Source organism: Salmo salar, chromosome 05 (genome assembly GCF_965601325.2).
Source record: "Salmo salar chromosome 05, fSalSal1, whole genome shotgun sequence".
NCBI classification, from domain to species: Eukaryota; Metazoa; Chordata; class Actinopteri; order Salmoniformes; family Salmonidae; genus Salmo; species Salmo salar.
In genome coordinates this window covers 61,978,481-62,004,948 of record NC_138295.1, presented here as the reverse complement: position 1 = coordinate 62,004,948, position 26,468 = coordinate 61,978,481, and the positions used below count along the sequence as shown (strand labels likewise).

Sequence of the window (26,468 nt, the reverse complement as noted above, 5' to 3'; positions counted from 1 at the left end):
CACTCCTAAATGCATCATAATCAACTTCACAGTCTGCACATTCTATCATTACATAATTACAGAATCACTGGTTGGTGGGGTCTATGGTTATTTTCAGTCCAGTGTTTAGACACTTAGCGCATGTACAAGTTAGTTTATTGGTGACATAAAAATAAAAGCCACTGGCTTTTTTATTGGCTGGCTGCTGTCTGGTTGATCTCGGTACAACTACTAGTCGAATAAGACATGGGCGAGATGACGAATTTTGGCAAAGAGATTTATTTATAGACTAATACACTTGAAACAAATAGCCAAACTGAAAACTGCAGACATTACTAGTGCCTCCCCCCACGATCAAACCGAAATAAAAAATCTAATGAAACGCCGCCTAACGTGATCAGAAATCTCAACTAGCAAGCAAGTCACAGCAATGAAGAATTGAGTGCGAGCGCGTTCACGCGAAGGGGGGGGGGGGGGGGGGGGGGGTCTGGCAGGGGGGAGCTTTTCGGCACAACACCTGTTACATCCTTTTCCTGATCGGCTGATCAGGCTATTTTTGTCTTTCATTCACTACTGTTCTCGCATTGGCTAACTGATATCGCCTATTTGTATACACATACTGTAGGTATATTCTTCGAGATTTTCTCATTTTGTCTCTCTTTACGTGGATTCTTCGCGGGAGATATTTTCAAACAAGGAAGTGCAGCGGGGCACGTGAGGCATTTCAACCAATCAGGTTGCCGGAAAGGGCCTTTAAATGCCAGTAACCAATCGGATGTCAGGAAATTACTCATCTTTCAGCACGAAGCACTACGTCTACAAATGATATAGCCATGTATAGACTAGCTAACGATAAGCTTTGAACGATATATGATTCAACATGGAGAGTTTTAAAAATAGCGATTGAAGTTCGTCATGAAAACATGCTATCAAGAACGACATTTATGGTAGGTGTAGTTGACGGAGTTGGGATAAAATGATACAAATAAAGTATTTATATATATTATTGCCTATTTATTTGTACATGTTATGAAAGTATGGAAGTTATAGTTGCAAAATATCCCAAAATCTGAAAATTGACAGATGAAAGCAAAATCACAATTTTTGCCTGTGTTGTCGGCCTTGAGTAAAATACTTTAAAGAAAGTATTGTGCTTTTTACTCCATACAGAAAAATAGTTATGTATCTAGTTTGTAAGCCTCTGTAAAATGCTAGGGTAAGTAATTTATCTTAATAACATGAACTATTCTGAGTAACAATCAACGTTTCTAAGAGAAATATCACTTCTGTGGTGACTAAAAAAGTGAGGACTCTTCTTAAGAAAAAGTTAAAGAACATGTATCTAAGAACCATAGCACATGCACATCAGATACAGTAGGTTACAAAATTATTTACGACTTTTCAATGTATACACAGAATTGCTGATCATGTTCACAAACCAAATATTCACCAAAGCCCATTTTCATATTGCTTGGAGGAAAATAATATTTTTTGGTTGTGCATACAAGATTAATAAAATACTGTTTTGGCCCCACAAAATAACAAAAACTTATCAATAATGCCTGAACATTATAGAGTTCATTGAGAGATTTGCTTGGCTCAGATGGAATGCAGTCTTGGTTGGTTTCATCTCTCTTTGCAGAATCCAGCGTGTCCCACCAAACCCTTCCAACACGGGTGAGCCCCATGAAACAGTGCTCAGATCAATTCCATTTCAATACCAGTCAATACAGGACTTTAATTAGGCATGAAATGCCATGCAGTACACATTGGTCATTTTCCAGTTCAACATCAATGTCAACTTCAATTGACTGGGTTGACTGAAATGCAAATGGAATTAACCCCAACATTGCCATGGAGCGACCCTGCAGAATGACCCCTTAACATTAATTATTCCTTCTCCCTTTCCTGAAGTTCCTTGTTGGGGCTTAGATCGCGGGGTCCCTTCACCAGGCCCTGCTCCTTGCGCATCACAGGTGCGTGGATGCTGCAGACAGGCACTCGTTGCTGGAGAACTGATGCCCTAGCCTGGCTGTACTGCTGTTTGACTGCCTGAGTGAAAGGGTGTAGGCTACTGTTTCTGTTTCATTTCTTTGAAAAGCCTAAACATCTTAGTTCTACAGGACCGGCCAGAGGGTTGTCTGCCTCCATCTGCTCTAAAGATGAATTATTCTCCTGGAAAGAAGACATAACTCTTAGGCTCCTTGCACAGCTTCGAAACGTGCCCTATGCTTTCTCTGAATTTCCTCATTCAAGTATACAATGAGCCCAAACTAGCAGAACAGGCTCTCACACACAGACATGTTTTATGGAACCCTGTCTCGACCAGTTTGGCCCCAGAGTGTAAATCAACATTAAATCTTTCTTCTCAAGGGGTGCATCTAGAAGTGGTTCTTGTGGATACTTCTTACTCCTTTGCAATAACATATTCCTTAGGATGACCTATGGTAAAGATGAGGATTATTGAGTAAATAACTAACATTTCAAAGAAAATGAAATACATGCAATACATGAAAACCATCACCATAAAATGTTTGTTTCTTTTATCTGTTAAAAATAATAATAGAGGAACAGCTGGTAGTGTTGTAACTCACATAGCTGATGGTGAATATCAGCAATGCTGCCACAAGCCCCACAATGGAAAGAACTAGGATGGTATCCCTTTCTTCTGATTGGTCTGTGGACTCAAGGCAACCTGCAAAACAAGTATCCACAAATCCTTGAGCATCACTGGAAATGTTTTAAAAGATGAACCCTCTGGGTCCAATTTCAAACACTCACATACATTATACAATAGGTCTACATACCAAAACAAGCACACAATGAGAGTAGAACACACTCACCTGTCACTCTGAGGTGAACCTGCCCTTCCTGGTTCTGCTCTCCTACAGGTGCTGCCAGGAGACACTTGTACCTCCCGTTATCAACAGCCGTTACATTGGGCAGCAAGATATCGAAAGAATCATCAGCCAAAAGTTCCACTTCCCGCTCCAGACCGGCGTACCATAGGGTGGTGCTTTTAGGTGATAGCCTCTTCATCAATAGACCAGACTCCTTATCAGAGGGCTCCTCACCTAGCTGGGAGAAGAGGGTTTGAGGTTACTATATGCCCTTAACAGCTGGTCTGGGACCAGTGCTGTATATTTTTTGCTTATATTGCACTTGTATAGAATTTGGTCAGATGGTACAAAACACAGTTTGTGCTATCACAATAATTGAAAGCTTACCTTGTACCACCTCACTGCCCGGTACTGGACCCCAGGCTTACATATTGCTTTACATTTCAGAATTGAGTCCTCTCCACAAATTGACTTCACTTCCTGGGTAGGCATATTCTGTGTGAGCCCACATTGCACGGAGGCAGCTATAGAAAAACACAAAATAAATTATAATTTCAAGTGAGCCTGCCCAGCTGGAATAATATCAAACTCGTTTAAAAAAAGAAATGACAACATACCTAGAATGCAGACGAGTTGAAAAAACATATTTGTGGAACTACAGCAATGAAGACGATGATCGAGAACAGAAGAGTGGTAGTTTATAAAGCCAAACTAAAGTGAAACCAAAACTCTGGGGATTTCCCATAGCGAGTGCCGTTCCGTTCGTTTGGTGGGTGTGACCATTTGAAATCGCAAAACTCGTAGCACCATACAATCGCCCTCTGGGTCACCGTAATCATGCCGTTCAGTACAGTACGTTGAACACCGTTCTTTCGTACTGAACGGATCCCCGACATTTCGCTAAATTGAAGGTGCAAGGTCACAGTAAGTGTGGGCATATCATTTGGAATAAGGGGCGAGCCTCTCAGTTGCGCGTGTACTCTCTTCCCAGGCTCGACTGCAATTTGTTATCTTGATCATCATGCTGATACGTCGCGGCACTCTCCTGATGTGTTTAGGTAGGCTATGTTTCTCATACATTGTTCAACTTAAGCAAACGTAAAATTACAGTTGTCACTGCAAGACTTTACACCGAGTGTACAAAACATTATGAACACCTGCTCTTTCCATGACAGACTGACCAGGTGAAAGCTATGATTCCTCATTGATGCCACTTGTTAAATCCTCTTCAATCAGTGTAGATGAAGGGGAGGTGACTGGTCAAATACGTTTTTTTTAAGCCTTGAGACAATTGAGTCTTGAATTGTGTATGTGTGCCATTTAGAGGGTGAATGGCCAAGACTAAGTGCCTCTGAACGGCGTATGGTAGTAGGTGCACCGGGTTTTGTCAAGAACGGCAAAGCTACTGAGTTTTTCACGCTCAACAGTTTCCCATGTGTTTGAAGAATGGTCGACCACCCAAAGGACATCCAGCCAATTTGACAACTGTGGGACGCATTAGAGTCAGCATGGGCCAGCATCCCTGTGTAACGCTTTTTATTATGTGTCTGCCTGCTGGCGTTAAGCGGGTTTATCTGTAGTGTAGAAGAGAAGGCGTTAAAATTTGATTAGAAAAAATAGATAATAGCCTACATATAAAGATATAACTTATTTTTGCAAACTGAAAGAGAAATTAACGTTTGGCCATTGCCTGAAAATCCCCTAAACTCCCCTGGCTGATTGCGCATCATAAAATATTATAGGAAATCCCCGAGCGAGAGCCAGGAATCCCCTGAACCAGAATTACATTGTTTATATGGCAAATCTCCTTTATACCCAGGAAGCAGCCATTCAACTTGGCATTCACCAGCCTTTCAAGTTTAATAATGTAAAAATACGATCGTTACTCACCAAATATGGAGTTTCGATTAGCAACTATTGTCATTTATGCCTACTGAAGGCTGCAGACACGGCCGGTATGTAACATCCAAAAACACAAGCAACCGAAAAAATGCCTATTCGGCACCTCCATAACAAGGTATAAGCATCCGAAAAATACATGAGGTGCCGAAGAGGCATTTTTTCGGTTGCATCGAACTTTTTATTTAGACCTTTTTTGGAAGTACAAAAAATGTTTAATTACAAGATGTCAACAGACATGGTTGGTATGTGTCTTGTCAAGCAGTGCAAAGTGGGTGTCATCATGTCCCCATTTTGGATATGTTTGGTTACATTTAGAGACATTCACTGATACAAATTATACAAATATCAGTTTAAGCAAAAACATCACAAAAGATTGTCAGCTATTAACCACTTCCTCTCCGTGTGATGCGTTTTTCAAAAAAAAGTTATCACATTTTTGTTCGCAAGGACTACTACAATTTATTTATTTATTTTACCTTTGTTTAACCAGGTAGGCAAGTTGAGAACAAGTTCTCATTTACAACTGCGACCTGGCCAAGATAAAGCAAAGCAGTTCGACACATACAACAACACAGAGTTACACATGGAGTAAAACAAACATACAGTCAATAATACAGTACAAAAACAAGTCTATATACAATGTGAGCAAATGAGGTGAGATAAGGGAGGTAAAGGCAATAAAAAGGCCACGGTGGCGAAGTAAATACAATATAGCAATTAAAAACACTGGAATTGTAGATTTGCAGTAGGTGAATGTGCAAAGTAGAAATACTGGGGTGCAAGGGAGCAAAATAAATAAATACAGTAGGGGATGAGGTAATTGTTTGGGCTATGTACAGTGATCTGTGAGCTGCTCTGACAGCTGGTGCTTAAAGCTAGTGAGGGAGATAAATGTTTCCAGTTTCAGAGATTTTTGTAGTTCGTTTCAGTCATTGGCAGCAGAGAACTGGAAGGAGAGGCGGCCAAAGTAGGAATTGGCCCTGGGGGTGACCAATGAAATACACCTGCTGGAGCGGGTGCAACGGGCGGGTGCTGCTATGGTGACCAGCGAGCTGAGATAAGGCGGGACTTTACCTAGCAGGGTCTTGTAGATGACCTGGAACCAGTGGGTTTGGTGACGAGAATGAAGCGAGGGCCAGCCAACGAGAGCGTACAGGTCGCAGTGGTGGGTAGTATATGGGGCTTTGGTGACAAAACAGATGGCACTGTGATAGACTGCATCCAATTTGTTGAGTAGGGTGTTGGAGGCTATTTTGTAAATGACATCGCCAAAGTCGAGGATCGGTAGGATGGTCAATTTTACGAGGGTATGTTTGGCAGCATGAGTGACGGATGCTTTGTTGCGAAATAGGAAGACAATTCTAGATTTAACTTTGGATTGGAGATGTTTGATGTGAGTCTGGAAGGAGAGTTTACAGTCTAACCAGACACCTAGGTATTTGTAGTTGTCCACATATTCTAAGTCAGAACCGTCCAGAGTAGTGATGCTGGGCGGGCGGGCAGGTGTAGGCAGCGATCGGTTGAAGAGCATGCATTTAGTTTTACTTGTATTTAAGAGCAGTTGGAGGCTACGGAAGGAGAGTTGTATGGCATTGAAGCTCGTCTGGAGGGTAGTTAACAGTGTCCAAAGAGGGGCCAGAAGTATACAGAATGGTGTCATCTGCGTAGAGGTGGATCAGAGACTCACCAGCAGCAAGAGCAACATCATTGATGTATACAGAGAAAAGAGTTGGCCCGAGAATTTAACCCTGTGGCACCCCCATAGACTGCCAGAGGCCCGGACAACAGGCCCTCCGATTTGACACACTGAACTCTATCGGAAAAGTAGTTGGTGAACCAGGCGAGAATCATTTGAGAAACCGAGGCTGTTGAGTCTGCTGATGAGGATGTGGTGATTGACAGAGTCGAAAGCCTTGGCCAGGTCAATGAATACGGCTGCACAGTATTGTTTCTTATCAATGGAGGTTAAGATATCGTTTAGGACCTTGAGCGTGGCTGAGGTGCACCCATGACCAGCTCTGAAACCAGATTGCATAGTGGATAAGGTACGGTGGGATTCGAAATGGTCGGTAATCTGTTTAACTTGGCTTTCGAAGACCTTACAATGGCAACGTTAAATGGAGATACTCCTAATTTCAACAACTAGGCCTATGGTTCCTAACGGAATGTGTTAGCTTGGGGGAGCTAACACATGTTTTAAGGTCTCAGGAAAGGTCATCACACTATAGTGACCATCTCTGAATGTCCAATGCAGCTGTTTTTATCTCAATATCAAATCATTTCTGGGTAACAATTAAGTACCTTACTGTGATTATTTTCCATTAAAAGGGCCAAAAAGAAACAAAAATAGCTTCTTAGCAAAGAGCAATTTCTGGGAGTGGTCTGAGTGGGGAGTGGAAAACTAGCTGTTATTGGCAGAGAGGTTTGGAACTCTCTTAATGGTCTAGTCATTAATTTAGGGCCTAGATGTCACCAGCCAGGCCAAAACGCCATCCCACCAATTTCAGTCCGTATTTTCAAACACTAAAAGGGCATTATCATACTTTTGACAATTTCACAGTATTATTCCAACCTCATCGTATGGAAATACATATAAAACACAGGTGAATCATGTTTTTCACTGCACTGGACCTTTAAACTGACACTTTGCCTAGTATGCTGCATAATATAGTGGATCTAGGTTGACATCCTTTCTTGGCGTAAAGTGGATTCCCAATCTCACTCGTGTCTTTATTTATTCACTTTTCAGTCGCCGTGTTCACAGCCCCTGTAGTGGAGAAGAAAGTTGCCTACCCATGTCAAGAGGGTACAAACACACTTGAAGCACCATTTGGAGCAGTGGATCCCCAATGTGATCAGAGCTGGACCATTGGCAAAAAGGTAATCTATTATACAGTACCAGTCAAAAGTTTGGACACCTACTCAATCAAGAGTTTTATTTTTACTATTTTCTACATTGTTGAATAATAGTGAAGACATCAAAACTATGAAATAACACATGCAATCATGTAGTAACCAAAAACGTGTTGAACAAATCTAAATATATTTTAGATTCTTCAATTAGCCACCCTTTGCCTTGACAGCTTTGCACACTCTTGGCATTTTCTCAACCAGCTTCACCTGGAATGATTTTCCAACAGTATTGAAGGACTTCCCACATATGCTGAGCACTTGTTAACTTCTTATGGATGGTGGCAGTATTGAGTCTCTTGGATGACTGATGTGCCCAGAGTAAACTGCCTCCTACTCACTCCCAGAAACTAAGATATGCATATTATTAGTAGATTTGGATAGAAAACACTCTGAAGTTTCTAAAACTGTTTGAATGATGTCTGTGAGTATAACAGAACTCATATGGCAGGCAAAAACCTGAGGAAAGAATCCAACCAGTAAGTGATCTGTAGTTCTTCTATCTAATCCCTGTTCAAACTACAGTGTCTGTGGGGTCATTTTGCACTTCCTAAGGCTTTCATTGGCTGTCAACAGCCTTTAGAAACTTGTTTCATGCGTCTGCTGTTACTGGGCAGAGAATAGGAGCTCAGTCTATCAGTGGACTGCCTGGGAGCAGTGAGTTGTTTACTGCGCATTCACGCTGGCGCGCCACTCATTCTTTTTCTTCTGTAATGAATACGCTATTGTCCGGTTGGAATATTATCAACATTTTATTTTAAAAAGACCCTAAGGATTGATTGTAAACATCGTTTGACATGTTTCTACGAATGGTAATGGAACTATTTGACTTTTTGTCTCTTATTTTACACACACACGTTATGCCTTTGGATAGTGATCTGTACGCACGAACAAAACAGAGGTATTTGGACATAAATATGGAGTATTTCGAACAAAAGAACATTTCTTGTGGAAGTAGGAGACCTGATAGTGCATCCCGACCAAGATCAGCAAAGGTAAGGGAATATTTCTAATACTAATTCTGAGTTTAGTTGACTCCAGAACTTTGCTGGTATCTGTATAGCTTGCTTTGACGGTTGAGCTCTGTCTCAGAATATTGACAAATGTGCTTTCGCCGAAAAGCTATTTTAAAATCTGACAGAGCGGTAGCATTAAGGAGTAGTATATCTATAATTTTTTCAATAACTGTTGTAAATTTTATCAACGTTTATGATGAGTATTTTTGGAAATTGATGTGTTCATTCACCGGAGGTTTGGTGGGAATATATTTTCTGAATATCATGCGCCAATGTAAAATGGGGTTTATGGATATAAATATGAACTTTATCGAAGAAAACATACATGTATTTTGTAACATTGAGTCCTGGGAGTGTCATCTGATGAAGATCATCAAAGGTTAGTAATTGATTTTAGCTGACTTTCTGGTTTTTGTGATGCCTCTGCTTGCTTGGAAAATGGCTATGTGGTTTTTCTTGTTTTGGTGCTGTCCTAACATAATCTAATGTTTTGCTTTCGCCGTAAAGCCTTTTTGAAATCGGACACTGTGGTTAGATTAAGGACAATCTTATCGGAGGGGAACAAAATGGCGCCGTAGAGAGAACACGGTGTTTCAGCGAGCTCACGCGGTATTCGTAAATTTATATTCTTACATTAATCTCCTAGCTTGAAAAAGTGGTAGAATTGGCTAAATAAGTTACCCTACAATGAGTCTTGGCGACTATTTTTCAAAAATCTCCGACAACATGCCCAACAGAGCTACTAAGAAGTCGACCAAAACCGCCATCCCTGTAGATGTGCAGGAGGAGCTAGCTAACGTTAGCGAATCTAACAACATTGCGGATCCAGGCACAATGGACCTGGTGATTCAAAGGATGACGGATAACATTACTAAAGTGATCGATGGTTAAGATAAGAACGGTCCTGGAAGCAATAGCAGGCCATTCAGCTGAACTACAGAGGGTTGTCAAACGTGTTGATGAGGCGGAAGGAAGAATTGCTACTGTGGAAACTTCAACTACATCCATGGACACTAAGATAAAAGCACTTGAGAAGCAGGTGCGCAAAATGGCGGAGCACATTGACGACTTGGATAATCGAGGACGCAGATGCAATATCCGTGTTGTGGGACTCCCGGAAAATTCTGAAGGGACACGTTCAGTAAAAATTTTTGAGGAATGGATCCCTGGCTACCTACAAATGGACACTAAGGCTGGTCGTGTGAAGCTAGACAGAGCACATCGCTCTCAAGCGCCGATACCCGGTCCCAATCAGCGCCCACGGCCAGTGGTTATAAAGTTCCACAACTTTACCGACAAGCAGCGCGTCATGGATGCGGCTAGAAACATCGGTTTTGACGGTAGTCAACGTAAAGGTCCAAAGGTCTCATTCTTCAATGATTATTCCACAGCGGTTGTGCGAAGGCGCAAAGCGTTTGATGAGGTGAAGACTCGACTCAAGAGAATGAAGATCGACTGCGCACTGCTGTACCCGGCCACATTGAAGATTATGGTCAACGGATCGCCTAAAAAACTCTACACATCTGAAGAGGCTGCTGCGTTTATTGACTCTCTCGGGTAAATAACCTTAAGCTGCACCTCCGCAGCATTGGATAACGTCTTATTTTATTTTGAATCTGATCATGAAACAGTGGTGTAAGTTCTCATGTGCTGCTGTTCAGTAATATTCGTATCGGTATTATTTTTTTACTTTTATGCCCAGAACGTCGCTGCAGTCTGTTTTATCCGCTAGGATAGGAAGCATAGTCATATCTGATCATGCGGAGGTGATCCTGGACATAACTCAACGGGGCATTCAATCAGTCAAGACATTGGAGGTTGAATACAACCATTCTTAAAGACCATACATTCACATCATATTTTATTACAGAGTTTAAAGCATTTTTCTCTAACTCTCAATCAACAGATAACCCCTCACTCCTTTGGGAAACCTGTAAGGCGTACGCCAGGGGTCTGATTATGTCATACGCAGCCACTAAGAGGCGGAAAAAGCGTGAAAAACAAAAATCACTAGAGGGTGAATTAGGAACTAAAGAGAAGGACTACATTAAAACTCCCACTCCTGCCCTATTAAAGGAAATATCAGTCATTAGATCAATGCTGGACTCCCTCCAAACACAGGACGCTGAAAAGAAAATGAGATTTGTCAAGCAAAAGCTATATGAACATGGCGATAAGCCAGGAAAGTACTTGGCGTAGCTAGCTAAAAAGAGAGCTGACTCAGTCAATTGCGGCTATTACTGATTCTGATGGCAATCATTTATATGAAAATAAATTGATAAATGACTCATTTAACAAATTTTATGCAAATCTTTACGCCTCAGAACTGCCAAATGACGCACCCAAGTTAATGGAGAACTTATTTTCTAAGATTGAGCTCCCTACTATCTCCGAAGAACAGAAGTCTCTCCTTAATGCCCCTGTTACTGAGGAAGAGATAATGTCCGCAATTAAGAATCTGCAAAATGGTAAGGCCCCAGGACCGGACGGGTTTTGTAGTGAGTTCTATAAAGAGTTCCATGGCCTGATCCTTGAGCCATTGCGTGATATGTTTAACCACTCATTTTCAAATGACCAGCTCCCCCAAACGCTGCGAGAAGCCAACATATCACTTATTCTCAAAAAGGGAAAATGTCTGGAGTCTTGTTCCTCGTACAGACCAATTTCCCTTCTGAATGTGGATAGAAAATTGCTTTCTAAAATTCTAGCCACAAGATTAGAGGACTCACTGCCACTAATTGTGAAAGGAGACCAAACTGGCTTCATTATGGGCCGTAGGTCATGTAACAATGTCAGACGGCTCCTTAATGTAATTGAAGTCTACCAACGAAGTGCTATGGATGGTCTTGTGCTCTCCCTAGATGCTGAGAAAGCATTTGATCATGTGGAGTGGTCTTACCTATTCTTTGCTCTAAATAAATTTGGTCTGGGGGACAACTTTATAAAATGGGTGAAAGTTTTATATGATGATCCTCAGGCTGCTGTCCTTACTAATGGACTACGGTCAAATAGCTTCTCTATACACAGAGGTACCAGACAGGGCTGTCCTTTGTCCCCCCTCCTATTTGCACTTGTTATGGAACCACTGGCCGAGGCCATCAGGGTAACGCCTGCTATACAGGGGCTGCTCATTGGTGATGTTCACCATAAAATAAGCTTGTATGCTGATGATGTCCTGATATTCATTTCTAATCCCGAGACTTCAATCACATCTCTTATTAATATTATTGAGTTATTCAGCAAATTCTCAGGCTACAAGATTAACCTAACTAAATCAGAGGCTATGCCACTTGGTAACCTTCACTCTGTACCTAATACTTCTCCCCCCTTCCCTTTTAAATTGTCTCCCTCAGGTTTTACGTATCTGGGTATATCTGTAACTCCTAAATTCCAACAAATGTACAAAGCCAATTTTGTTCCCTTGTTTGACACAATAAGACAGGATCTGGAGCGCTGGAACTCTCTTCCGATTTCATGGTTGGGTAGAATATCCCTCTTGAAAATGAACATTTTACCTAGGCTACTTTACCCAATCCAAATGATCCCAGTATTACTCTCCAATAAGGTAATAAAGGATGTAAATGGATGGCTAAGTTCCTTTATATGGAGTAAACGCAAGCCAAGACTTAAGATGGCAATATTGCAGCTGCCAAGTTCTATGGGTGGCTTAGATCTGCCCAATATCAGGTTATATCAGTGGTGTGCCCACCTATGTTATATTTCAGACTGGATCACAAACGATGACTCCTCTATTTGGTTAGACATTGAGACTTCTCTTTCAAAATACCCTTTACAGGACCTTTTGTTTTTCACAAGTTTCAAGTCTGTAAAAGATCACTGTAACAACCCCATTACACTTAACACACTCAAAGTATGGAGGTCAGTTCAACGTTTCCTGGGAAGGTCCAAACTAACCTCTGCTCTTACCCCAATTCTTAACAACCCAGATTTTGCCCCAGGATTGCTGGATGCTGGCTTTAACGTTTGGCTTAATAAGGTCATACGCAGACTAAATGACTAATTGCGGATAAGATTTTATTGTCATTTGAGCAGATGGTCGAGAAATATCAACTCCCAAAGCAGGACTTTTTCAGTTTCTTACAAGTAAGACATTATATTCTGAAGAGCACCACCTTAATTGGCAACCCTGATATGTCTGTCATTGAAAGAATGCTTTTTTCCCCCACAAAGGAAAATTTCTGTAAGTCTGTTTTATGATACTTTAAGGTCCTTTTCCGCTGTTGACACACAGAGGGTGAAACAAGTGTGGGAGAAAGAACTGTCTGTTACTATTGACGAAGATATGTGGGAGGACATTTGGAAATATGCAAAAACAATATCTATATGTAATCGTACTAGAGCAATTCAATTAAGAATAATACACAGATTGCATATATCCCCAAATCACAGACATGCTTTTAGCCCCTCTTCCTCCTCTCCTCAGTGTCTCAAATGTAAAACTGATACAGGCACCCTAACACATTGTTTATGGTCATGTACCAAAATACAAAGATACTGGTCTGGTGTTCTGCAAGAAATTGAAAAGATCCTAGGGGTCGATCTAGAATTGGACCCAGTTTCTCTACTGTTAGGTCTCCCTAGTAGGCATGTAACTTCTGTGGGTAAGAGGAGGCTTTACAACATCCTCAGCTTCGCAGCGAGGAAAAACATACTTTTACAGTGGATTAGTGATAAGATCCCCTCTATTAAAGATTGGCATAAGATACTATTTGAATGGGTGCCGCTGGAATATCTGACATGTACATTGCATTCTAAGACAGATCAGTTCTACAAAGTATGGGAACCTTACCTAAATTACCTAGAACCTGAAGTATCAGCTATTATGCTGCAAGGATTCTCTTAGAATGGTGGTCTATGTATTTCAGAATTACACTGTACGGTCCATGTGGGGAACTCAACGTCTTGGTTTAAACTGAGCTTTTTATTTAATTTAATTTATTTTATTTTTTTATTTCTGTTTCTGTTTGTTTAAAATGTATGTATTGAGAGATTCAATGAGGGGGATGGGGTGAGAGAAGCGGGGAGAGGAAAATGGCGTGTGTGTACATGCGTGCATACATACGGATATGTGTAAGTGAGTGCTGTTTTTTTTTTGCCTTGTCTTTGTTGTTGTATCTCTTAATATGGGTGAAAATTGTGAAACTTCAATAAAAAATACTGTTACAAGTAAAATGCAACTCAATTTATAACATTTTTGACATGCGTTTTTCTGGATTTTTTTGTTGTTATTCTGTCTCTCACTGTTCAAATAAACCTACCATTAAAATGAAGAAGAAAAAAAAGGAGAATCTTATCTTTAAAATGGTGTATAATACTTGTATGTTTCAGAAATTTTAATTATGATATTTTTGTTGTTTTGAATTTGCCGCCGTGCACTTTCACTGGCTGTCGTCATATCGTTCCCACTAACGGGATCAAGCCATTTAAGGTTAACTGCTTTTCCTTCACTCTGCGGTCCAACTCATTCAAAGCCATCTCAATTAGGTTGAGGTCAGGTCATCATGGAGGCCAGGTCATTTGATGCAGCATTCCACCACTCCCCTCCTTGGTCAAATAACCCTTACACAGCCTGGAGGTGTGTTGGGTCATTGTCCTGTTGAAAAACAAATGATAGTCCCACTAAGTGCAAACCAGATGGGATGGTGTATCACTGCATGGTGCTGTGGTAGCCATGCTGGTTAAGTGTGCCATGAATTCTAAATAAATCACTGTCTCCAGCAAAACACCCCCACACCATCACACCACCTCCTCCATGCTTCACCGTGGGAACCACACCTGCAGAGATAATCCGTTCACCTACTCTGTGTCTCACAAAGACACTCGTGTTTCTTGGCCCAAGCAAGTCTTCTTCTTATTGGTGTCCTTTAGTAGTGGTTTCTTTGCAGCAATTCGACCATGAAGGCCTGATTCACGTCGTCTCCTCTGAACAGTTGATGTTGAGATGTCTGTTACTTGAACTCTGTGAAGCATTTATTTGGGCTGCAATCTGAGGTGCAGTTAATTGCCGATTTCTGAGGCTGGTAACTCTAATGAACTTATCCTCTGCAGCAGAGGTAACTCTGGGTCTTCCTTTCCTGTGGCAGTCCTCATCAGAGCCAGTTTCATCATAGCGTTTGATGGTTTTTGTGACTGCACTTGAAGAAACTTTAAAAGTTCTTGAAATTTTCGGTATTGACTGACCATCCTGTCTTAAAGTAATGATGAACTGTTGTTTATCTTTGCTTATTTGAGCTGTTCTTGCCATAATATGGACTTAGTCCTATTTGGTAAAAGACCATCTTCTGTATACCACCCCTACCTTGTCACAACACAACTGATTGGCTAAAACGCATTAAGAAGGAAAGAAATTCCACAAATTGACTTAACAAGCCACACCTGATAATTGAAATGCATTCCAGGTGACTACCTCATGAAGCTTGTTGAGAGTGCCACGACTGTGTAACGCTGTCAAGGCGAAGGGTGGCACTTTGAAGAATCTCCAATTTAAAGTGTTTAATATAAATATAAAGTGTTTAACACTTCTGGTTACTACATGGTTCCATATGTGTTATTTCATAGTTTTTAAATTATTCTACTATGTAGAAAATAGTTTTAAATTAAAAAAAAAAAATACCTTGAATAAGTAGGTGTGACCAAACATTTGACTGGTACTGTATATGTGGTTATGACAAGTAGATACAATGTGAAGTCAGACATTTTTATTAGCACTATTTTTTTACATATCACCATTGATAGTATCATCAACAGTATGCAGTGGGGCAGGGGCCATTTCAATTGAGACATGACGTGAAATATTATTTTTTCACTACAGCCCATTGCCTACTATGAAAAGGGAAAAGGTGCATGCAGTTTTCCATGTATGGACGTGTTCTCTGGCAAAGTCCTCCTCAGTGACTGTGCCGATGTCACATTAACTACTGGTTGCACCACCAAGGTAGGTCAACTCATACAATTCACCTTCCTCTCCTCTGCCTGCGAAGTGCCAACCTAGTAAACATTTCTAAATATTTACACCTTTCTCTTTCACAGGATGGGGTATATAAAGAGACCAGGCTGCACTTCTCAGGTATGGTTGCTCCTGATGTTATTGGTGTATAACACAACCTACCATTGATGTTCATATAAAGCGTTGTTGTCATCATATTGCTCATGTCACTCTTTTTGCTCCATCAGCGATAAGCAGACCAGCTGTCTCTATGACAACCACTAACACTGCAAACGGTCAATTCGCACATTATGGTAAAGTATGTTTTGTTTTTATATAATGGATTACATTTTGATTGCACAAATAAGTGCCACTGTTATCAAAATATACATACTAGCGGCACCCTGCCCTTAAGGGCGGTAAATCATAGCAAATTAGTATATTGATTTAATGCAATTCCCCCCTCCTGCAAAACAAATAGCCAATGTATAGGCTATCAACCTTCAACTCCGGAGCAACTTGTTGGAGGCTACTGTTTTTGTAGGCACTTGCTTTCTGGACCGTTACAAAAGTCAGCAAGATGTGCGATATGCCCGCTGCTGCTTGTGTCGCTGGCACATGTTTCGTCAGGCTTAAACCATGTTATCCATACCTGTTTAAACAGTAGCCTACAATAGAAAATTAATTTTGTGATGCATAATGATGTACCTTGCTTGATTTGACCTCCATTATTTCAAAGGATTTGAGGCTTAGTTTAAGAGTTGGGAAAAACAGGACTACGGGTCATGAGATATGCTGTTGAAGATTTTTCCACACGGGCCTTCCATAGACTGACTAAGTGCTGCAGCGCAGTTGATAGGATACTGTACCTTGGATACCAGAGATTGCTGGCTGCATGTTGCATTAATATTAGTATTGTGACGCATAATTGCCATGGTAATTTGGAATGTCCAGTCCGTAGGCGTGAGACTCTGTGTTTGGACACGGCCGTGGTGGCAGCCTGGCGCACTGTACGCACCTTACAACTTACCTCCTTATCACTGTCATCGTCTCTTGGGTGTCCCTTTAGTGGCCTCTTATTGTTATACCCACTGAGTAGCTGGACCTGCACTTTTATAGGCCTAGGCTTTGCCTTAGCTGTGAAATGACATCATAATTGCATTGACAAGATGCAATAGTATCTGTGCCATTCCAAACCAGTGTTGTGTTTGATACCACCTAAAGCGAGACCAATTCAAATTGAGTCCGAGTCAAGACCAAGACCAGAAGTGAGGCGAGACCAAGTCAAGCCCGGGACCAGGAGGGAGGTTAGGGGTTCGATACCAAGACCAGAAAAATGCGAGTCCAATTCAAGACCATTAATTGTGTCAAATCTCCACCATAATAAAAGCTGAAAATGTCCAGTATTTCTGTGTTGATATGTATTCTTTAGACATTCAGAATGGTGAAAAAATGTAGGCTGACGGCAAATAGAGCCACTTTACAAATTATCACAAACCAAACAGGTCTATAATAGATGAAAAGACAAAATTTGTTACAACTTCCCTCAGTTTCCCCTTACTAATAGTGAGCATGCAACTTTCAAACAATGTCCCATACTCTTCCCAACCAGCGAATAATTTCTGACAAGCGCGACAATATTTGAGGATACATTTCTATGAAAGTAAAGGACATTAGTGTTATGAGTAAAGTAGAAAGCCCAGGTTTCAATAGGCAATAAGATATTAATGTGTCATGAAAGGAGTGTGGTTATTTGGCCTGGCGAATGGGAGCTGATAATTATTTATCAGAGTTTTTCACTCTGCTGGTCTCCGTTGGTCTCAGCAAGAAGTGATGAGTCTTCACTGTCCGAGACAGAATCAAGACGAAGTAAAAATGTATGTGACACCAAGACTCTCAATACAGATGTAGGATCTTAATTTGATCACTCCTTTGTTGCTGAGAATGTATTTGCACAGCAGGACATGCGAACTTGTGTATTCAAGATTTAACAAGTATTCTAAAGTTTGTTATTTCCAGATTTGATTTGCCTTAACGAAAAATGTCCATTAATTATAATCCACATTTCCTGTTGCTGCAGGATTATTTTACTGCTATTGCAAACTGGCTCAAATTAAGATCCTACATCTGTATGTGGTCTCGAGACCAGACTCTGTTTGGAACTACTTAACAAAAATACAAAACACAGCGGAATATAAAGTGGACAATATCATGTGGGAGGACGATGCACTTGTTTTGAAGCGTAGAATCATTAGCTTATTATAATATAGATCAGAGCTCTATTACTATCAAAAACAAGTTGATGCTACAGGAAAATGCCTGATGTTCTAACTACAATGAGAGATTTTTAAATAAACAAAATAACTTATTACTTAACAACTGTCTTCTGTTTATATTTTAGGACTTTGGACATTCCTGATCCATATGGTCACTATGATCATACAATTTGTACTGTAGATGTGGTCTGATGGGGCGCTCACATTGGGGACCAACAATCTAGAACCAACAAAGAACCCAGATGACATCCTTTATCCTTCCAATGAAGAACAGTTGGGAATTTGTAGTTGGTGGGACACACTACACCAGCGAACATCAAAGTTAAGCAAGTAGTATTATAGACATCTATCTACTCAGGACCTTTATTGCTTTTAAAGGAAGAATATGGCTTCTGCCGCCATGTCGAGACTCTAGTTTTAGTCTCATTGCCATCTTCTATGCGCTTTTCTACCTTTTTGTCTCAATACTCTGCTAACTAAACCAAGTGTACCTGTAAGATTGGTGATGTTTACATCATGTAGTTTCACCTAAGAGAGAAACAAAGAAAGCCATAGTGTTTTGACAGAACACAAAATTCAACAGAAAATGTTTCTTGCTGCTGACCACGTACAGTATAAACTGCACTGCCTCATCATGCTGTGCCATATAGACAGTGTTGTTTATGCAATATATTTATTAAGCTATTTATTACCTATTAATTCTATAAAGCAAAAATGACGACGTATGAATGTACAATTACCTAGAAAAACAAGCTGTGAACTTGTCCGTTACAAGCCAATCATCTCTCCCATGGAACATTTGTTGTCACAAAATGGCAGTACTTCACTATGCCTTGGAAACAATGTCAAATTGTATGTGTTCTAATGTCCCATCAAATTAAGGAATATATTTTGCAAGTTTTTAAGAATATATATTTTAAATTGGTGTCCTTTTAAAAACAAAAAATAATAATAATACTTTGCCTTGGACCATTTTGTATTGATACAAATATAGCTACACCTACTCACCCCTAGATCAGACAATAAGCTTAGAGACAAGTGACTCGATTGATAATTGTGTAGTTTAGAGTAACTGAGTAATTATCGAGGCTAGCTATCTTCGTCCTCCTAACGTAGTCAACACTGCTAGCTGCTAGCTAGCTAGTCATCACTGTTAGCTAGCCAACTTCTACCGACTAACAGCACCGCAGAAACTATTACATTACAACGCAACGACTTGATTAGTGTGGTGTTAGTGTTAGTTAGCCAGCTACATAGTTGTCTGTGCTGTCTCTGTATCTAAGATAATTGTGTAGCTTGAGTTTGCGTATTATCGAGGTGTGCTAGCCAGCCGCGACGCGGCGCCAGACTTACTCAACACACCTAGTCATCATTAACCCACTGCCAGATAGCCATCCGTTACCGACTAGCAGCGCTGTAGTTACTAATACTTCACAACGGAACGATTTGACTAGTGCAGTGTTACCTAGCGAGCTACCTAGTTGTCTTTGTCATAGCTTGATAATTGTTAATTGATAATTGTTAGCTAGCCAGCCATCGAGGTTAGCTAGCCAGCTATTTCCGTCCCCCGCGACGCCATTTTTCCTAACCTAGCCAACTATTACCGACGAGCAGCATTGTTGAAACTAAATACACTACAAGGAACGTCTTGATTAGTGTTATGTTAGCTAGCTAGCTACAAAGTTGCTTTGTATCATGACAAGGTGTAGTACTGAAACTACCGAGGTTACCTAGCCAGCTACACGTTCAAAGTCAACAACGCAGCCACTGCTAGCTAGCCTACTCCACCAGCCAGCAGTACTGTATCATTTTAGTCAATAACATTTTTGCAACGTAAGCTTAACTTCCTGAACATTCGAGACGCGTAGTCCACTTGTCACTCCAATCTCATTTGCATTAGCGTAGCCTCTTCTGTAGCTTGTCTACTATGTGTCCGCCTATCCCTGTTCTCTCTCCTCTGCACAGGCCATACAAACGCTCCACACCGCGTGGCCGCTGCCGCTCTAACCTGGTGGTCCCAGCGCGCACGACCCACGTGGAGTTCCAGGTCTCCGGCAGCCTCTGGAACTGCCGGTCTGCGGCCAACAAGGCTGAGTTCATCTCAGCCTATGCTACCCTCCAGTCCCTAGACTTCCTGGCGCTGACGGAAACATGGATCACCACAGATAACACTGCTACTCCTACTGCTCTCTCCTCGTCTGACTACGTGTTCTCGCATACCCCTAGAGCATCGAGCCAGCGGGGTGGTGGCACTGGAATCCTCATCTCTCCCAAGTGGACATTCTCTCTTTCTCCCCTGACCCATCTGTCTATCTCCTCATTTGAATTCCATGCTGTCACAGTTACCAGCCCTTTCAAGCTTAACATCCTTATCATTTATCGCCCTCCAGGTTCCCTTGGAGAGTTCATCAATGAGCTTGACGCCTTGATAAGTTCCTTTCCTGAGGATGGCTCACCTCTCACAGTTCTGGGTGACTTTAACCTCCCCACGTCTACCTTTGACTCATTCCTCTCTGCCTCCTTCTTTCCACTCCTCTCCTCTTTTGACCTCACCCTCTCACCTTCCCCCCCTACTCACAAGGCAGGCAATACGCTTGACCTCATCTTTACTAGATGCTGTTCTTCCACTAATCTCATTGCAACTCCCCTCCAAGTCTCCGACCACTACCTTGTATCCTTTTCCCTCTCGCTCTCATCCAACACTTCTCACTCTCCCCCTACTCGGATGGTATTGCGCCGTCCCAACCTTCGCTCTCTCTCTCCCGCTACTCTCTCCTCTTCCATCCTATCATCTCTTCCCTCTGCTCAAACCTTCTCCAACCTATCTCCTGATTCTGCCTCCTCAACCCTCCTCTCCTCCCTCTCTGCATCCTTTGATTTCCTCTGTCCCCTATCCTCCAGGCCGGCTCGGTCCTCCCCTCCTGCTCCGTGGCTCGACGACTCACTGCGAGCTCACAGAACAGGGCTCCGGGCAGCCGAGCGGAAATGGAGGAAAACTCGCCTCCCTGCGGACCTGGCATCCTTTCACTCCCTCCTCTCTACATTTTCCTCTTCTGTCTCTGCTGCTAAAGCCACTTTCTACCACTCTAAACTCCAAGCATCTGCCTCTAACCCTAGGAAGCTCTTTGCTACCTTCTCCTCCCTCCTTAATCCTCCTCCCCCTCCCCCCCCCCCTCCTCCCTCTCTGCGGATGACTTCGTCAACCATTTTGAAAAGAAGGTTGACGACATCCGATCCTCGTTTGCTAAGTCAAACGACACTGCTGGTCCTGCTCACACTGCCCTACCCTGTGCTTTGACCTCTTTCTCCCCTCTCTCTCCAGATGAACTCTCGCGTCTTGTGACGGCCGGCCGCCCAACAACCTGCCCACTTGACCCTATCCCCTCCTCTCTTCTCCAGACCATTTCCGGAGACCTTCTCCCCTACCTCACCTCGCTCATCAACGCATCCTTGACCGCTGGCTACGTCCCTTCCGTCTTCAAGAGAGCGAGAGTTGCACCCCTTCTGAAAAAACCTACACTCGATCCCTCCGATGTCAACAACTACAGGCCAGTATCCCTTCTTTCCTTTCTCTCCAAAACTCTTGAACGCGCCGTGCTTGGCCAGCTCTCTTGCTATCTCTCTCAGAATGACCTTCTTGATCCTAATCAGTCAGGTTTCAAGACTGGGCATTCAACTGAGACTGCTCTTCTCTGTGTCACGGAGGCTCTCCGCACTGCTAAAGCTAACTCTCTCTCCTCTGCTCTCATCCTTCTAGACCTATCTGCTGCCTTTGATACCGTGAACCATCAGATCCTCCTCTCCACCCTCTCCGAGCTGGGCATCTCCGGCACCGCGCACGCTTGGATTGCGTCCTACCTGACAGGTCGCTCCTACCAGGTGGCGTGGCGAGAATCTGTCTCCGCACCACGTGCTCTCACCACTGGTGTCCCCCAGGGCTCTGTTCTTGGCCCACTCCTATTCTCGCTATACACCAAGTCACTTGGCTCTGTCATATCCTCACATGGTCTCTCATATCATTGCTATGCAGACGACACACAATTAATCTTCTCCTTTCCCCCTTCTGACAACCAGGTGGCGAATCGCATCTCTGCATGTCTGGCAGACATATCAGTGTGGATGACGGATCACCACCTCAAGCTGAACCTCGGCAAGACGGAGCTGCTCTTCCTCCCGGGGAAGGACTGCCCGTTCCATGATCTCGCCATCACGGTTGACAACTCCCTTGTGTCCTCCTCCCAGAGTGCTAAGAGCCTTGGCGTGACCCTGGACAACACCCTGTCGTTCTCCACCAACATCAAGGCGGTGACCCGATCCTGTAGGTTCATGCTCTACAACATTCGCAGAGTATGACCCTGCCTCACACAGGAAGCGGCGCAGGTCCTAATCCAGGCACTTGTCATCTCCCGTCTGGATTACTGCAACTCGCTGTTGGCTGGGCTCCCTGCCTGTGCCATTAAACCCCTACAACTCATCCAGAACGCCGCAGCCCGTCTGGTGTTCAACCTTCCCAAGTTCTCTCACGTCACCCCGCTCCTCCGCTCTCTCCACTGGCTTCCAGTCGAAGCTCGCATCCGCTACAAGACCATGGTGCTTGCCTACGGAGCTGTGAGGGGAACGGCACCTCCGTACCTTCAGGCTCTGATCAGGCCCTACACCCAAACAAGGGCACTCCGTTCATCCACCTCTGGCCTGCTCGCCTCCCTACCTCTGAGGAAGCACAGTTCCCGCTCAGCCCAGTCAAAACTGTTCGCTGCTCTGGCACCCCAATGGTGGAACAAGCTCCCTCACGACGCCAGGACAGCGGAGTCAATCACCACCTTCCGGAGACACCTGAAACCCCACCTCTTCAAGGAATACCTGGGATAGGATAAAGTAATCCTTCTAACCCCCCCCCCTTAAAAGATTTAGATGCACTATTGTAAAGTGGTTGTTCCACTGGATATTATAGGTGAATGCACCAATTTGTAAGTCGCTCTGGATAAGAGCGTCTGCTAAATGACTAAAAAAATGTAAATTTCACCAGAGAGACGATATGTACAATATTGTTTAATACTTCTTTCCTCCCTCCAGTCCATAAAACCAAACACTTTTATATGAACTGACAACCATAATTTTACACACATTAAGAGGAGCCCTTTAACACGAGCAGCGTTAAACAAACATTTTAATGAGGTTTATTTTCTTGTCCGTTGATGTCGTGTGTGTACTTTTGTAGCATAGTTGTATACCATAATGTTTAGCATACTTTTGATGAGAGATAATCACCCATTTTCATGCTCAGCTCATTTTCTAATCTGTCATGTGATGTGGTGGTGATGCATTAAAAAGAATTGTCTCCAAACATTGTGACGCTTTTGTATCAGGGTTCTGATTGCCAACACATGTACACAAAAGTACAAATGTTAACAACACGTGTGTGATATACTTGAGTTTACAGGGCTATGTTTCCGCCTTGTAATGTGTTGGAATGATTCTCAATGAAGATTGACAATGACAAAAATATCAATTAAGAGGTGATAGAGTTTAACATCCTGTTCATGTGAGTTATTATTTATGAATATAGTTCATTCATTTAATTGACAGACATTTTGTGCTGTCCTACAAATCATTGCCAAATTATTTATCATACAGTATTTGGAATTTATATAACACATTTCAATGTGTTATTTTTAATATGAACTTTAAAAAAAACGTTTATATTGATTATGTCTGTGAACATTTTATCTAAAACAGTGATACTTAACAAAATTATTTACATCACTTTTTATTTTCAATGTATACACAGCATTGTTGATCATATCAACAACAAAACCTGACTGGTAGCCAGAGACTCCTGCTAGTTGAATTTTCTGCCAATTTATTTTAGCCAGTTTCTCAAGACCCTTATAGTTTTGCTTGGAGGAAGACTATTTTTTTCTTTGTTTCTGCATAAAAAAATCATAATGTATTGTTTTGGGCAAGCAAAAAAGGTTATAAATTATGCCTAAACAGAGTTCATTGAGAGCCTTGCTTGGCTCAGCTGGAATGCAGTCAAGGTTGGTTTCATCTCTCTGTACAGAGTCCAGCGTGTTTCACCAAACCGTTCCAACACTGGTGAGCGCCATGGAACAGTGCTCGGATCAATTCCATTTCAATACCAGTCAATACAACAATTAAATTAGGCATGAAATTCAAAAAGATCAATGCTGTACACATTGAGTTTTGATCTGGGAATGGAGCAATGTCAAGGGAATCTGGAAGTGAATTACAGATACTTTCCAACAATTCTAAGACAAGCAATTTTGAGGTAGACCTGAGAGTTTCACACCAGTGGAAACAGTGTCCTACCTCTGAGACCTTGATGCCCATCGTGTCCTGATAGATCTTTACCAGGCTCATCTCCCTTTCCTTTCAGACTGTTTATTCCTGTGGAGTAGAACAGAGATCATACCTAATTCAACTCTGAAGCTATGCCACTACGTTTACATTTAAGTCATTTAGCAGACGCTCTTATCCAGAGCGACTTACAAATTGGTGCATTCACCTTATAATATCCAGTGGAACAACCACTTTACAATAGTGCATCTAAATCTTTTAAGGGGGGGGGGTTAGAAGGATTACTTTATCCTATCCCAGGTATTCCTTAAAGAGGTGGGGTTTCAGGTGTCTCCGGAAGGTGGTGATTGACTCCGCTGTCCTGGCGTCGTGAGGGAGCTTGTTCCACCATTGGGGTGCCAGAGCAGCGAACAGTTTTGACTGGGCTGAACGGGAACTGTGCTTCCTCAGAGGTAGGGAGGCGAGCAGGCCAGAGGTGGATGAACGCAGTGCCCTTGTTTGGGTGTAGGGCCTGATCAGAGCCTGAAGGTACGGAGGTGCCGTTCCCCTCACAGCTCCGTAGGCAAGCATCATGGTCTTGTAGCGGATGCGAGCTTCAACTGGAAGCCAGTGGAGAGAGCGGAGGAGCGGGGTGACGTGAGAGAACTTGGGAAGGTTGAACACCAGACGGGCTGCGGCGTTCTGGATGAGTTGTAGGGGTTTAATGGCACAGGCAGGGAGCCCAACCAACAGCGAGTTGCAGTAATCCAGACGGGAGATGACAAGTGCCTGGATTAGGACCTGCGCCGCTTCCTGTGTGAGGCAGGGTCGTACTCTGCGAATGTTGTAGAGCATGAACCTACAGGATCGGGTCACCGCCTTGATGTTAGTGGAGAACGACAGGGTGTTGTCCAGGGTCACGCCGAGGCTCTTAGCACTCTGGGAGGAGGACACAAGGGAGTTGTCAACCGTGATGGCGAGATCATGGAACGGGCAGTCCTTCCCCGGGAGGAAGAGCAGCGCCGTCTTGCCGAGGTTCAGCTTGAGGTGGTGATCCGTCATCCACACTGATATGTCTGCCAGACATGCAGAGATGCGATTCGCCACCTGGTTGTCAGAAGGGGGAAAGGAGAAGATTAATTGTGTGTCGTCTGCATAGCAATGATAGGAGAGACCATGTGAGGATATGACAGAGCCAAGTGACTTGGTGTATAGCGAGAATAGGAGAGGGCCTAGAACAGAGCCCTGGGGGACACCAGTGGTGAGAGCACGTGGTGCGGAGACAGATTCTCGCCACGCCACCTGGTAGGAGTGACCTGTCAGGTAGGACGCAATCCAAGCGTGGGCCGCGCCGGAGATGCCCAGCTCGGAGAGGGTGGAGAGGAGGATCTGATGGTTCACAGTATCAAAGGCAGCAGATAGGTCTAGAAGGATGAGAGCAGAGGAGAGAGAGTTAGCTTTAGCAGTGCGGAGAGCCTCCGTGACACAGAGAAGAGCAGTCTCAGTTGAATGCCCAGTCTTGAAACCTGACTGATTAGGATCAAGAAGGTCACTACAAAGGTGCTCCACTCATTTTCACTTGAATTAGCCTTAGTGATCAGGGTTTAGTTTACCTGTAATCAAGTTTGGTTGAACTAAGACATTTGGATTACATACCTCTTTCACCCTCTGCCACCTTCTGACCATCCACTCCTGTGTCCCCTTGGATGCCCCTGCCTCCTTTGACTCCAGCTTTGCCCGCTTTACCCTGCGAGAGAGAGAGGTCAACAGAACTTATCATCGTTTGGAATAAAGGCCTTCCTTAGTAGATATGGGTTGGTTTGGGGGATGTGTGACTCACGGGTTTGCCTGATTTTCCAGTTGGTCCCCTGGTTCCGGGCGGCCCAATAAGTGTACGGTTGTTGATGGGGCAGCCTTGGGAACACTTGGCCCGGATGGAAGCTGCATACTTGGAGATCTGGGCTGTCACCACTCCTTTACACAGCTGCAATACCTGCTCATCTGTCAGCCCAGGGCCCTGAGGTAAAAAAGCTGGCAATCAATCAACCAAGTAATCAATCGATCAATCAGTCAGCAAACGTTCTTGCTAGATATGGGTCAATGTAAAATAAGGGGGAGACCCTTCCTCCAGGCAGACTGGAGTTGGCTCCTGATACGCACAGGGGCACCTGGCACTCCTTTAGGTCCAGAGCCACCTTTGACCCCCAGGTCACCGCCTGGACCTGGCTCTCCTCTGGAGCCTGGGACGCCGGGGGTCCATTTCGTCCAACAATGCCATCAGGGCCGATGGTACCTCTCTCTC

At 43.1% G+C, this 26,468-nt stretch overlaps 2 protein-coding genes and 1 long non-coding RNA gene across 5 annotated transcripts; 1 reads left to right on the top strand and 2 right to left on the bottom strand.

Annotated features, from left to right (window-relative positions):
* Positions 1 to 970: 970 nt before the first annotated feature.
* On the bottom strand, positions 971 to 3,562 carry LOC106605366 (CD83 antigen). The gene is made up of 5 exons (XM_014200898.3): positions 3,437 to 3,562; positions 3,207 to 3,343; positions 2,823 to 3,057; positions 2,574 to 2,674; positions 971 to 2,421 (listed from the first exon to the last, which is right to left on the bottom strand). The coding sequence occupies exons 1-5, from the start codon at positions 3,462 to 3,464 to the stop codon at positions 2,269 to 2,271; spliced, it is 654 nt and encodes a 217-aa protein (XP_014056373.1). The 5' UTR covers positions 3,465 to 3,562; the 3' UTR covers positions 971 to 2,268.
* Positions 3,563 to 3,616: 54 nt separating this feature from the next.
* On the top strand, positions 3,617 to 20,354 carry LOC145879534 (uncharacterized). Of its 3 annotated transcripts, XR_014392360.1 has the most exons (7): positions 3,617 to 3,877; positions 7,471 to 7,601; positions 15,480 to 15,602; positions 15,698 to 15,734; positions 15,842 to 15,907; positions 17,995 to 18,190; positions 19,835 to 20,339. XR_014392360.1 is itself a non-coding variant. In XM_082975348.1 (6 exons), exons 1-6 carry the CDS (start codon positions 3,841 to 3,843, stop codon positions 18,048 to 18,050), a joined length of 450 nt encoding a protein of 149 aa, XP_082831474.1. In that variant the 5' UTR covers positions 3,617 to 3,840; the 3' UTR covers positions 18,051 to 20,354. The 3 variants fall into 3 exon arrangements, 2 of the variants coding, with proteins under 2 accessions (XP_082831474.1, XP_082831473.1); XM_082975348.1 differs by having other exon boundaries at positions 17,995 to 20,354; XM_082975347.1 differs by lacking the exons at positions 17,995 to 18,190; positions 19,835 to 20,339 and adding an exon at positions 16,818 to 17,002.
* A 5,465-nt stretch (positions 20,355 to 25,819) lies between these two features.
* Positions 25,820 to 26,468, bottom strand: LOC106605380 (uncharacterized). Its single transcript, XR_001328839.3, has 3 exons — positions 26,327 to 26,468; positions 26,007 to 26,183; positions 25,820 to 25,913 (listed from the first exon to the last, which is right to left on the bottom strand). It is a non-coding gene; the product is annotated as an uncharacterized LOC106605380 (long non-coding RNA).

Bases quoted from the DNA above. Each gene is read 5' to 3' on its own strand.
- LOC106605366 (XM_014200898.3), bottom strand. From the start codon at position 3,464: ATGTTTTTTCAACTCGTCTGCATTCTAG. The intron at 3,344-3,436 runs GTATGTTGTCAT...GTTTTTCTATAG, and splicing joins TCAACTCGTCTGCATTCTAG to CTGCCTCCGTGCAATGTGGG. The intron at 2,675-2,822 runs GTGAGTGTGTTC...CTTGTTTTGCAG, and splicing joins GGTTCACCTCAGAGTGACAG to GTTGCCTTGAGTCCACAGAC.
- LOC145879534 (XM_082975347.1), top strand. From the start codon at position 3,841: ATGCTGATACGTCGCGGCACTCTCCTGATGTGTTTAG. The intron at 3,878-7,470 runs GTAGGCTATGTT...TTCACTTTTCAG, and splicing joins CACTCTCCTGATGTGTTTAG to TCGCCGTGTTCACAGCCCCT. The intron at 15,908-16,817 runs GTAAAGTATGTT...TACCACCTAAAG, and splicing joins CGGTCAATTCGCACATTATG to CGAGACCAATTCAAATTGAG.